The sequence below is a fragment of the Trichosurus vulpecula genome, chromosome 7, assembly GCF_011100635.1.
Source record: "Trichosurus vulpecula isolate mTriVul1 chromosome 7, mTriVul1.pri, whole genome shotgun sequence".
Lineage (NCBI taxonomy): Eukaryota > Metazoa > Chordata > Mammalia > Diprotodontia > Phalangeridae > Trichosurus > Trichosurus vulpecula.
The window spans coordinates 260,765,637-260,778,838 of record NC_050579.1 but is presented as its reverse complement, the minus strand read 5'-3'; the positions used below and the strand labels follow the sequence as shown (position 1 = coordinate 260,778,838).

Genomic DNA, 13,202 nt, shown 5'->3' with positions numbered 1-13,202 from the left:
GATCTTGCCTTAAAGATTCAAAAAGATAAAAAAGTGATGCCTCTCCCTGATTCAACAAGGTGGCAGGGGGCTCTTGTACAGTTCAGGCATTTGGCTTTAATTTGCCTGGCAAGGTTTCAGATTTAAGGGGGTCAGCAGATTCCTAAGGTTTTCCCTGTAAGAATCCAGAGGTCCTAGTGTTCGCTTCTCGTGCAACAGCAGGATACTTTGTCCATGAGTGAGTGGGGGGTGTTCTTTGGTTATGGATTCTGAGGCCTAAGCTCTAGACTAGATATTGATCTTGACCACTTAGGTGCCCCTCTTTTAAGATGCAGGGAGGAGCAATCTCCTGTGTAAGCTGGATAACTGGGAAGAGGCAGAGTCCCCTTCCCTGCCCTACTCTCCCCAACTGTCAAAATTGGGAACAGAATGGGGAAACACTAAGACTCCCCCTAGACCAATCCTGCCCTCCCATCCCCAAAAAAGTCTTTTCAAAGGTTTTCCTGGCAGAGTTTAAAGCTTCAATTCATCTAATCGCCTGGCACTCAGCCCAGCCTGAAGAGATGCCAGATTCCTTCCCTGCCCCCATCCTAGCTCCCAGCTCTCACCTCAGCTGCCCCTACACTCTCTGGGTACAGAAGCCCCCCAGCTCCTGCCTCTCAAGTCTCCACTCTGCTCCAGGACCCAGGAATCTTGCAGCCCCATTGTTCCCATCCCCCACTCTCCTGGGGAGCAGATGGCCACCCTAGCTGCCTAGATTTGCTAAATTGGACCCTTAAATCCCATAATCCTTGAGGAAAGGCAGATGAAGGGATAGTAGTTCCATCTCTGGGGAAGTAGAAAGGGCAGAAGCCCGGAGTCCCTCCCCCTCTAGTCTTGCCCTCCTGGGGAAGGGGACAGTGGAGAGGACCTAGAGTTATGAATAGGACTGGGGGGGGGGGGAGGGGTGCGAATAAGACAGCCCCCCTCATTGTCATGCAGCCTGCAGACTGACCCAGTCCCCATGCTTTGTTTCACTCCTGGAACTAGGAGCCTCCCCTACGAGGCCCCCCCCCCCCTTTTCTGGTTCCTTCCCTCTGCTCCCCCCAGAGGCCCCTAGCATTTTAGCATCATCAAATGGACAAGTATTAACTCTTTATTTGAAAATTCCATAAAAATAGCAAAAAGGTACAAAAAAAGGGGAGAAAAAGGGAGAAAATGAGAAAGCCAGAGTCTGGGGGTAGAGAAAGTTCCTGAGAATCTGAGGCTTGAGCTGGGGTTCTTAACCTTTTATGTCAAACCCCTCTGGCAGTCTGGTGAAACTTATAGCTCTTGCCTACATTCATCATGAAAGGAAATGCTAAATAGAGGTGAATGAAAGTAAAACTGGAGTCTAGCTTAGTCTAGAAGGCACAAAACATTTTTGGTGGAAGCACATTCCAGTAGGTATTTCAAAGACTAAATCCTGTGGGTGGGACAGCTTATTTTATCACAGATGTCAACCCATCAACAACTACTTGTGACCACCCACTTTCCTGACATCCTTCCGCCACCCTACCAGGAACACATACCTAAGTGAATACATTTTCCCAAATGGCAGAAACACAAGTAACAGTTTCAAGAAACCATCATGGCTCTAAGCAAGGCCTCCAGTCTAGAAAGGCAGTATGGCAGTTCTGGGTTTAAATCCTACTTCTCACTGTGAGAAAGTAAGTTGTTCTCTGGGCCTTAGTTTCACCACCTAGGGGGCCTTTGAGGTCCCTTCCCTCAGGTCTAAGTCTAGGATTCTAATGCCCCTAGTATTTTTATTCACAACACTTTTCTCAAACAGCACTACCCTCTCTCTTAGAGGGACACTAAAGTGAGGGAAGGCAGCTAGGTGGCTCAGTTGATATAAAGTGGTGCCTGCAATCAGGAAGACCCGAGTTCAAATTCACCTCAGTGGCTGTGTCACTTAACCAAGTCACTTAAGTTTGCCTTAATCCACTGGAGAAGAAAAGTGAGGGAGCATGGCCTAGTAGAGAAAGGCCCCACTCCCCCTTATTTTATCTGTTTTAGCAAAGAACAGCTTAGTACTGTTTGAGACAGATATTCGAGCTGAAGAAGGGGGTGGGGACTTCAGATGGGGGATCTCTACAAGTGAGACTTTAGAGGAGAGGAGGCATGTGGGAAATAAAAAACAGGGTTGTCTGGGGCGGAGGGGATTATGTTCAGTCAGAGTCAGGAACTTCACTTTTCACCAAAAGTCTTTTGCCTTGACAGGGGGTAGAATCTCCTTTCTTGGACTTCAATTGGCTGCAGGAAACACACAGTTTAGAGGAGATCAAGCTGGGAAAAGTCACAGAACTCATTTAATAAGCACTTATTAGGCATCACCTGTGTGCTACTAAAAGCACAGCTAGACTTGCACCAGATGCACACGTGAAAGAGGCCAACTACACAAACAAGGGCGAGCCTAAGTGCTGAAGACATTTGGGACATTCTGGGATGGAATTGATCAGGAAGAGGGCTTTATCCAGGCTATTTTCATCTTTGCCCACTGCACCCTGACTCCCACTGCCAATCACACCTCCCCACATACTGTGGCCAGGGTGGCGAATCTACGACATCTTTTCCCTCCGAGCTCGCTCAGCCAAAGGTCAGAACTTCCTGCATGAGCAGGCTGGTATAGGTTGGCAGGGACTTAACTCAGCAAGTGGCAGAAGCTGGACTGGGCACCCACCTGCGGTGGGGACAGCTCCCCTCAGGCTCTTTCCCACTGTGAGCATCTTTCAGTTCCAAGGCTTCATTTATTTCCCGGAGAAGCTCATAGCGTTGGCGACCTCGGATCTAGGTGTTTGTGGGGAGAAGTGAAGAAAATGCTTTAAAATCTGTTTGAAAATCTATCTGATTGTTGTAGGCACAATTCTCTGGTAAAATTTTGTAACTATTAAATTCTATAAAAGAAGGAGAACTTAACATACAAACCTTGTTCCTACGTTTAAATTCCATTTGGTAAAAGAATAAATGGCTAAGAATGCCTGAGTTCAAATCTGGCCTTAGACACTTACTTACTAGCTGTGTGACCCTGGGCAAGTCACTTAACCCTGACTGAAAAAAAAAAAGGAATAAAAATGGCTGTTAGAAGGGGCAATAGTTCTCTTTTCTTTGAGTAGAAAATTCCTTCCTTCTGAAAAAAAGTGGTTTGCATGGAAAAATATTTCCACGAAATTTCACATTGGTTTTTTTTGTTTTGTTTTGAGCCAGCCTAGGGCAGCTCCTGTCAAAGAGGTGGGAGCAGAGTTCTTCAGCTAAGGGAATTCATTCCACAAACATTCACTGAGCACCTAGAGGTAAGACCTGTCAAAGATCCTGGCTGAGGAACAGGGGCTGTAGGTGTCTGAGCTTAGGTCAAGCTGCAGAAAGTTTGGGGCCAAAGTTAACAGACTTAGGAACATTCTAATTAAGTCTGTGTAGAACACGAAGCTTAGAATTGAAGATGGTTAAGATTCAGTGAGAGGCTTTGTTTTGCAAGCTTTGCACTGTACCCCTCCTTCCTCCCAGAAAGCCAATGCCCAGCTATAGCTCTCTGATTAATCACATCTTAAATGCCCTTCTCCTTCAATGCCACCTAAATGTCTACATTTCATTTCTGGATTCTCATTGACTGGTATCTGAAAAGGCAGTAACAGCTGTTTACGTGCAGTTTAGGACGGTGCCTTATGATGAAAGAAACAGTCTTCACTTTACAGGAGCTCTATTTTTATGAAAAAATGGGAGAAGCATTAGCAGGATCTTGAACTCCTGTCTGTTAGCTAAGATGGAGACACAAGCACCACCTGGTGGCCATGCATCCTAACTGCAGGCAAAATACAGGTAGGAAAGAGGGAAAGGCCAACCTCACTCAGTGCTGGCTTTATAGACAACCCACAACTTACAGTGATATAGTTCCTAAGGTTTACAAAGCTTTTCTCCCTGAGCCTTATGTAGGACAGCTACTGTTCCCATTTACAGATGGATAAACTGTAGGTCAGAGAATTAAATGACTTGCCCATGATTACACAACTGATCCAAGCTGGATTCTCAGGTAAGTTTTTCCTCACTCCAAATTCTGCACTTTTCATCACACCACATGAACTCTTGTTGGTAGAGATCAAAACTAAGAAAGCAAGGTGGCAAACCCTGCAAACCTGAGACCAGCCGAGAGACAGAGCTGCTCTGAGGTCCCCGCTTGACTTCTTCGACTCCTGGACAATGGTGATGGGGTGGGTTGGTGTGGTTTTACCTAGATGGTCACCTGTCCTACCCTAGATCCCCTAGTATTCTGACCTGGAAAGGGCCACAGACTTGCCAGCGAGAGGGTTAAAGAAGAACTTTGGCTATGAGGTGAAGCTAGGAGAATGTTTAATAATTTATCATACCTGGAGGGTGAAATATTCTCCATCCATTAGCTTCTTTTTAGTCTTGGGAGTGCTGCCAGGAGCAGTGGGCAATGCTGGAAGACACGGACGAAGGGGAGTCAACATGTGACTCCTATTTTATTCGGCTGTCTCCCCGGCCCCCAGTACTCCCAACTCAATCTCTTCCTCACCCATACCACGCTTATTGCTCTCAGAGGGCGGCTGTAGGTTGTGACCTCCCTTCTTGCGGAAATTTTCCTCCTCAGTCCGCCGGTCTCTTCCAGGACAGGCACAAACACGTACTTCAAAGCTTCGGCGTCCAAGAAGCTGACCACTAAGGATGGGATGGGGTAGAGGAATATATATATATTTTCACGTCTGCCTCATATTTTTCTTTATTCACATTGCCCCATCCCCCCAAAAGAGGAAACAGGCACAGGAGGAAGAATCATAGTTCAAAATGGAGCTGAGAAGTGAGAGAAGATGAAGAGGAAATCTGAGTGGATTGGGAGTGGGTGGGGAGGAAGTCCAGAAAGTTAGGATCTTTAAAAAAATCATTAATGGTTTTTAATTTTGGTGCAACTCTTATAAAACAGCTTATGACAAAGTTCAAATATAGGGTGTCCAAAAAAGTCGGCAAAGCTATTAAGGTTTAAAACTGCATTAATAACCTTTAATGTTGCTGAAATGCATATTGCCATGTGCTCAAAAAGGAGTTAGTAAAGGTTGACTTTTCCCCCCTAATTCAGTTCAATAAACATTAATTAAGCACGATACAAGGTACCATGGCAGGCGACGGGAATACAAAGATGAAAAACAAGGTAGTTCTTGCCCTCAAGAACCATACACCTTAACTGGGGGGTGGAAACAGATGAGACAGAGCTTTAACACAAGGCAGAGTTTATTTGAGCTCTCACCAATGTGCTATGAGACATCTGTGGAATGAATCATTCCTAGCTGAAAGATGAAGGAAGGATGCATAGAGTGGGTGACAGCTGAGCTGGGTCAGGAGGGGTTAGCTTTGAGGGACATGAGGAGGATGGAGACACAGGAAGAATGGAGGGGGTAGTTGGACTTTGAAGACCGAACAGAAGACACAGACACAAAGAGCGAGAGCGAGAGTGAGAGAGAGAGAGAGAGAGAGAGAGAGAGAGAGAGAGAGAGAGAGCTCTCGAAAGAGCGGGGGCAGACATCACCTGGAGTCTTCCAGGGTTATGATGGTGAGGATTGGGCGCCGGTTCATGCCCCCCATGCAGGAACTGTTGCACATATAATTGTAATGAATGGTAGTACAATCACAGCCGACCTGGAAGTGAGAAGACCCAGTATCTGCTCAGCAGCTCCTCCCCAATAGGTCACCACTGCTGAGAGCCAGCCCCTAACCCCTAGAGACCCAGGTGCCCCGAACCATACCTCTGGGGACTCATAAGGAACGGACACACTCTGTCGCATGGTGGTGGCATCACTGAGGTATTCAGCCCGTAGGTTTCCTTCCACCCGGATCAAGTGCTGTGGGGGTGCCAGGGCTACAGGGCAGGTAGGAAAAAGTGTTAGGAGGTTTGAAGCTGAGGGCAGCAAGTTCCTTCTCCACTCCCTGTCCCATCCCCACCCCCCATGTTGGGGTGTCTCTGGCCTCACCATCTATGTGCTCAGTGCATCGTTCGTGGTGAGGACAGCGCTTAACCACCTCGGTCATGTGTTCGGACTTCTTATAAATAGCCATAGCGCGGACTCGGGCACCAGCAGGTGGTGGTGAGGTGACCCAGAGCTGGACAGGGCAGGTCTTGGCCAGTTGGCAAAATAGCTTATTCAGCTCAGGAGAGTACTGCAGGGAAAGCCAGAGTAAAGCGGAGTAAAGGTCATGGGCCCGTTCAATTAAATATTTATTGAGTGATCCCTATGTGCAAAAGATACAAAACAAGACGGTACCTGCCCTCATGGAGTTTACAGTCTGCTAAGACACAAATAATGTACGACTACAAGGTGAAGGGTGGTAGGACATAAATGAGGTGTGAGAGTCTATGGGATCGCCTCCAGCTCCAGATCAGAGGTGGGCTCTAGGGAAAAGGGGGCATCGAATTTGAGTTACAAGGGATTTTGAAGGTAGAGATGGGAAGGAAAGGGTATTCCAGGCAGGGGGAAAAGAATACGTATGAGTTTTAAGGGAAAGTGAGTGTACATGGGGGAAAGAGCTTGGTCAGCGAGAGTATAAACTGTGTGTATGTTCAGAAATATAAAGAAGCCTCAAGAGGCAGGTAAAATGATATATCATGGAGGACCTTGAATGCTAGACTAATATTTTTATCCTTCTAAGGACAAATAGGGGCCCACTGAAGATTTAAAGGAATGATCGATGCATCTGTGAATTAGTGAGATTACTCAGGCAGCAGTGTGAAATATGAAGGCCCTATTATAGGAAGGATTGAGATTGCAGCCAAGGAAATTTAAGAAAGGGAGCTTATCATCACCACAGTCCAGGCCAGATGTGATGAAGGCAACTAGAGTGGGTGGCTCTGTCAGTCAGCAGAGAGAAGGGGACAGACAGAGTGATGTGGAAGTGGAATGAGTATGATGTTAGGAGGAAAGGCAAGGTTATCGGTGTCATCACCAACAAATATTTAGTCAGAGCTGAGCCCTGCACTGTGGCAGATAGAAAAATGCTTACTAAAGCACTCCTCCTGCCCACCAGGCAGCCGCAGGTCACAAGAGGAGGTGAGATACAAGATGAGGAGAGCTATCTATTCTCTCTCTCTCTCTCATTCCTCCCTCCTCAATTCCCTACTGACCGTGCAGGTGACAGATTTGGCTGTTCCAGATTGTAGAAAACCAAGCTTGAAGCCGTACTCCCCAGGATAGTCCTTTTGGGATGGAACCGTAGATGATGTGGGCAGGTTAACTGGGGGTGCAGACACAGGCAAGCCAGGGCTTTCTTCCTCATTTCCCAGCCAGCTCATATTGTCTGGTGAGGCAAATGGTATATCATCTATGTTCTAGGGATGAATGGAGACAGGGCAGGGAGATCAGAAAGTGAATTAGAGAAACCCAGGTTCCCATCCCCCCCCCCACTCCGGGCCCCCTTTATTCTTCCCGAGTCCCACAAGTTCATACCGATAAATCGTCCGGCAAATTGTTCCATTGTCTGAAAGGCAAGAAAGAAATAGCTGAAACCACCCTCACCAGCTGTCATTTATGTTGGGGCGGAGCGGGGGGAAGGGGGAGAGGGAAAGGGCAGGGACTGGACACACAGCCTAACAAGGGGAACAGCGGAGAGAACAGTTCACACATCTACAGAAAGGAAAGGGCTGAGACTCTAAGGACCTAACTCTCAACTCATCTACCTAAGATGAGGGAGCCAGAGAGAGAGAACTTAGTGGCATTTATTAAGAAGACTCACGGTTGATAGGTACGTAATGTTGGAAGTTTCATACCCCAGCCCTCACTCACAAATTCCATATGTCTGAGAAGGTTTCTTGGCTCAGTGGGGGTTCCAGATCTGATAGGGATTCCTCCATGGTAGGCCTCAGCAAAGCAGTTTTGTGTCTGGCAGGGTGGTGAGGGAAGGGGGGGGACCTGTAGAAAAGGAAGGGAGAGAAAAGATACTATTAGGTCTGAGCCTGCCCCTCAGTACCCTGGAGCTTCCTGAGGTTGGAACTTTAAGGCCGGTCTCCTTCCATCACACTGAATTTTTTGGGTTTGACCAAGAAGAATGTGTTGATATACAGCTGGGATCCTTAACTGAGCTACAGGTTAGAGACTCCTGGACCATGGTGCAGACTTCTTATCTCTGCCCCAGTCTCCCTACTCCTTTTCTTAACTTCCCCATTATCACTGAGAATCCTACGATCCTCCCAGACACCTTCCAATTCTCTTAGCCCCCGTATCCAATCAGCTGTCGAGTCCCACTGTTCTACCCTTGTCACATCACTCTTGATATGTTGGTACAAGCCTCATCATCTCACGACTGTACCGCTGCAATAGCCTGATGGTTGCCAGTCTCCCAGCCTCATCTCTCCCCACTTCAATCCACCCTCTACTCGGCTGTCAAAACGATCTTCCTAAAGTGAAGGTTTGACCGTATGCCACACCCCATTCAATAAAACTCCCCAATGGCTCCCTATTATTCGAGGGATCAAATATAAAATCCTCTGTTTGGCCTTTAAAGCCCTTCCTACCTTTCCACTCTCCTTAAACCTTATTCCTCCCCTCCAGATACTTGACAGTGCAGTAACACTGGCCTTCCAGATACCCCATGGTGTCCTCCATGCCTGGAAGCCTCTTACCACCCCCCAGGTCTCAGCTCATGTCCCACCTTCTGCAAGAAGGCTCTGCCAGTCCTCCTTAATCTCAATGCCTTCCCCCTGAGACTATCCCAATTCATCCTGTATGTATCTTGTCTATATATCATTCATTGTTTGCACGTTGTCTCCCCTCTTAAACTATGAGCTCTTTGAAAGCAGGGGCTGTTTTTTTTTTTGTCTTTCTTTGTATCCCCAGTGCCTAGCATAGTGTCTGGCACACAGCCAGCATTTAATAAGTGCTAGTTGACTATGACTGTGAATTACCTAATATCCTCATTAAAGCAACTCCTCTGGGTCAGATTTGTGCTTTCAATAAATATACACTCTGTATCTATTATGTACAAAATAGACACAAAGTGAGTGAAAGTCCACCCCCGCCCTCAGGGAGCCTCTATAGTGTACTCACTAATGGGACGGTCCACACAGATAGCAACAGCGAAAACAGTGACTACAATAAAGATAATCATGTCAAAGTGCTGGGTGAGGCAGGAGGGAATTAAACGCAATAGCTTCAAAATGTTCACGTTTATTATACATCTTTTGAGCACCCTTACTTATGCCCCCAATTCTGTGCTAAAGATGAGCTAGTTTATTTCTGATCTTCCTCTCTCCCTCCCTCTCCTAAACCCTCCCTGAGATGGCAAGCAATTTGATATAGATTACACACATGCAACCACACAAAACATATTTCCATATTTCATGTGAAAGAAAACACAGGCAAAAACCAACACACACACACACACACACACACACACACACACACGAAAAATAGTATACTTCAATCCGCATTCAGACTCCATCAGCTCTTTCTCTGGAGGTGGAGAGCATTTTTCATCACGCGTCCTTTGGAGTGGTCTTGTGTTGCTGAGGAAGACCTAAGTCATTCACGGTTGTTCATCACACAACATTGCTGCTACTATGTGCAATGTTCTCCTGTGAACTTTCTACTATTAAATACTCCTATTACTATACATCTTTAACCTTGGAGTCAGGATCCCTGGGGACTAGTACTGGCTCCACCGATTATTCACCAGGTGACCTTAGAGAAAGTCCTTTCACTGTTTCCCTAGCTATAAAATACAAAGATTTCCAGTTGTACTATGTTCCATATAGGACCTAGTGAGGATCCTAGAGAAATGCCGCATATGCAGGGCTATGTAACTGTAAAGAGCCAAAGAAACGTAAGCTGTTATGATGCACAAAGAGAATGAGGACCACTCCATTGTCAGAGGAAGCAGTTTTCACACTGTTGATCTCAGGACCTGATTCCACTCTTAAACACTGCCGAGGACTGCCCCCAAAAAGCGTGGTTTAAGTGGGTTCTATCTATCAACATTTACCCCATTAGAAATAAAAACATCTTAGTGTTACTTTTAAAATAGTTTTTAAATGAAAAGTTTGTGGGCCCTCTGAAAGTGTCTCAGGGACCTCCAGGGATTGAGAACCACGGTTCTCAAGGGTCTCTTTACTGTTAAATGTCTAAGTGGCTTTGCTCAGCAGGGGCTTCTAATCAAATTGAGTGTAGAAAATTTTCAGCAACCCTGCCTTCTCATTTACGTCCTAGGAATTGGGAGAAACGAGGGGAAGGACCAAGGAAATGCAGAAGCCATTATAACAAAGGAGATTTTCCAAGGGGAAAAGTAGAGTCGTTCCATATACATACTGTGGAGGGGGAAAGGGGAAATAAGTGGATAGTTGGTCAAAAAGTCATCAGAAGAAAACAAGGCGCCTGAATACACTGTTGATGAAGCTATGAACTGGTCCTCCCGGTCGGGAAAACAATTTGAAATTATTTGTGAAGTGATTAAATTTCACCCGGTGATTTCCCACAAGAAGAGCAAAGACAGAAAGGTCCCATATACACTAAAATATCTACAGAGCAACACTTTATTTTATTTTTTGCAGTAACAAAAAAACTGGAAACAAAGTAAGTATCCATCAATCAGGCAAGGGTTGAACAAACTGCGGCCAATGGCTATCACCGTACAGGACCAATGGACGAACTCAACAATCAGTCCTGATGGCACAATAACACAAGTACGTCCGAGAAACAGGACGATCTGTACAGACGAATATACAGTAAAGGAGTGAATGAATGAATGGGCCACAAAATCTCCCCACCGCACAGTGGGCAACTTCAAACAGAAACCAGCACATCCTAAGTGCGGCAAGAGAAGCAATTCCCAGCGAAGGAAACCCCAAGCGTTAGGATGACTACAGCTACAGGAGGGGAGTACACTTTCTGTGGTGTAGACCCATCTCCTTGGCAAGGAGGACTGAACAGCATGGCTCAATTCATTTTTTTACTGTAATTAAAAAAAAAATTAACAAACATTGGGGCAGCTAGGTGGTGCAGGAGGAGAGCACCGGACCTGCAATCAGGAGGACCTGAGTTCAAATTCGACACACTTACTAGCTGTGTGACCTTGGGCAAGTCACTTAACCCCAATTGCCCTGCCTTCCCCCCTCCAAAAAAAAAGATTTATAAACAGGCATTTATTTTTTTCTCCCTTCTACCTCCCCTACTCTTATTGGGGAAAAGGGAAAAAAAACCCTTTTGTTCTCCTGGTTCTGTTCTATATGGGTTCATCCGAGTCTTCTCAGGTTTCTCTGAAGGCATTCAGAACTCCATTTCATTATTTGCCCTAATTCGCTCAGCTATCCTCCAAATTGATGCGCACCCCCTTAGTTTCCAATTCTTTGCAACCCAAAAAAGGTACTAAATTATTTTCGCACATACGAATTCCTGTTCTCTTTGTTTCATCTTTGGGGTACAGGACTAGAAATGAACTGCAGAGCTTTTTTTTTTTCTTGACAAGACTCTTAACCCAGGCTCAGCTCCTCGCTTCCTGGGAACGCCCCTTTCCACAGTCCAACACTTTCTCCCATCCCCAGACCAGGACGACCGGAACGTACCACCCAGCTCCAGGGGATGGGAGGGGGAAGAAGAGGATAGCCTCCCCCCATAGGCAAAGGTCGAGTCCACTCTCGGCCAAATTACTCGGAGAGCGGCACATACCATTCGACGAGGGGTAGAAAAGCATTTTAAAGTAAGAAAACCTTCCTCTTTCTTTCCAAAATGAATCCTTCCCCTCAAAACAAAACAAAACAAACCCCCTATCTATGACTGAAAAAGTGATGAATTTGTCACCATGGGTTACTGTATAATCTCGTCTACCCTTCACAGACAGAGTTGAGCTAACCTGGGTTAATCCAAAACAGGAAATGAAAGATGGGGGGAGTCGGGAGGGAGGAAACACAATCTGGGCCCCAAAGACAACAGACAGAGAAAATTGGGGGCACAACAGGGATACTCGCTTCTCCCAGGAAGTGGGTGAGTTGGGGGCTCGTAACCCACAATTGTTGGATTTGTTTGTATTCACTCTCCCTCCTCCCCCCGCCCTCGCCCAGCCCCGGCAGGAGCGCCATAGTCCATCCCGCTCACCTCAGTCCCCCTCCCCCCCCCAGCTGTATTTCCTGAAGGCAAGGGTTCCCCAGACAGGAGAAGACGATCTTGCCCACCTCCTAGACAAAAGGTCGCCCGACAGTTGGTCTTTGTTTCCTACAGCTCCAGGGCCTTTACCTGCAAGGTCTGGGAAAGTAACCTAAAGGCCTTCCGGGAGTGGACCGCCTCGGCCCCGTAACGTGGCGCGCTCCCACTCCCCCTCTCCCGAAATGTTCCCTTTAGAAGGCCCCGGCCGTCGACACTAACGTTCCTATTAACTTCAGGGAAGCTGGCTTCTCAGAAGTCCTCCGGATGGTCGGGCCGGCCATTCACAAAGCATGCCCCACCCCCCTCCGCCCCCGGGTCTTGGCCTGGATAGAGAGACTAGTAGGTGACCCCCAGGGAGCGTGGACAGCGTGGGGGAAGAAAGGGGACCCTTCCACTCAGGCACAGCCACTTCACGAAGTCCCCCTCCCAGAGAGCTTCACCTGCCGGGGAAACCCCATCCCCACCCCCATCCCCGCTTCCAATTATTCCAACCTCCAAAACCCGCATCGCCCCGGGCTGGTGCTATAACCACTCCCAGAATCGTCCTCGACACTTAGTCTAAACAGGGGCAGCTCCTCCTGGCCCCCCAAACTGCGGCCAACTGCTACCTGGAGAAGGGCCCCGGGGAGCCCAGGGATCCCCTACCTGCTCTCTCGACCACAGCTTCCAACTTTGAGCGGTATAAACTTACCGCCAGCCAGCGCACACGCGACTGGAAAGCCCCAATCCCAGCAGCCCCAGCGAGGCTGTTGGCAGGAAGCCGGGCAGGCGCCATGGCAAGTGAGGGCAGGCGGCGGCAGCGATGCGGATTATTCCTTCACTGGTTAGTTCCAGGTTGTTGGAAAGGATCCTTGGGACTCGGGCTCTGGTTCAGTTCCCTTCTTTCCCAGGTGAGGAAGTAGCTCCGGACGGGTCGAGCGATCCGAATGGCAGACGACTATTCAAGTTTAGACTCCAAGCCCACGTATTTTACTTTGTACCTTGGATTATAATCTCCCTGCTACAGCCCCGTAATAATATTTAACGACCACAATAATCATGGTAGCAAACACTTGTGTAGCGCTTACAGGCCAG

The 13,202-nt window shown here is 47.4% G+C and overlaps 1 protein-coding gene across 2 annotated transcripts; it reads right to left on the bottom strand.

Annotated features, from left to right (window-relative positions):
- Window positions 1-1,093: 1,093 nt before the first annotated feature.
- On the bottom strand, window positions 1,094-12,852 carry TP53 (tumor protein p53). 2 transcript variants are annotated; one of them, XM_036766977.1, is made up of 11 exons: window positions 12,774-12,846; window positions 7,782-7,907; window positions 7,446-7,476; window positions 7,124-7,327; window positions 5,976-6,162; window positions 5,751-5,863; window positions 5,534-5,643; window positions 4,529-4,671; window positions 4,359-4,432; window positions 2,681-2,787; window positions 1,094-2,253 (listed from the first exon to the last, which is right to left on the bottom strand). In XM_036766977.1, the coding sequence occupies exons 2-11, from the start codon at window positions 7,847-7,849 to the stop codon at window positions 2,169-2,171; spliced, it is 1,122 nt and encodes a 373-aa protein (XP_036622872.1). In that variant the 5' UTR covers window positions 7,850-7,907; window positions 12,774-12,846; the 3' UTR covers window positions 1,094-2,168. The 2 variants fall into 2 exon arrangements, with proteins under 2 accessions (XP_036622872.1, XP_036622873.1); XM_036766978.1 differs by having other exon boundaries at window positions 1,098-2,253; window positions 4,535-4,671; window positions 12,774-12,852.
- Window positions 12,853-13,202: the final 350 nt, after the last annotated feature.

Coding starts and splice junctions, on each gene's coding strand:
- TP53 (XM_036766977.1), bottom strand. CDS start 7,849: ATGGAGGAATCCCTATCAGATCTGGAACCCCCACTGAGCCAAGAAACC. Junction 4,672..5,533: donor ATAACCCTGGAAGACTCCAG/GTGATGTCTGCC, acceptor TCCCATCCTTAG/TGGTCAGCTTCTTGGACGCC. Junction 4,433..4,528: donor GAGCAATAAGCGTGGTATGG/GTGAGGAAGAGA, acceptor CGTGTCTTCCAG/CATTGCCCACTGCTCCTGGC.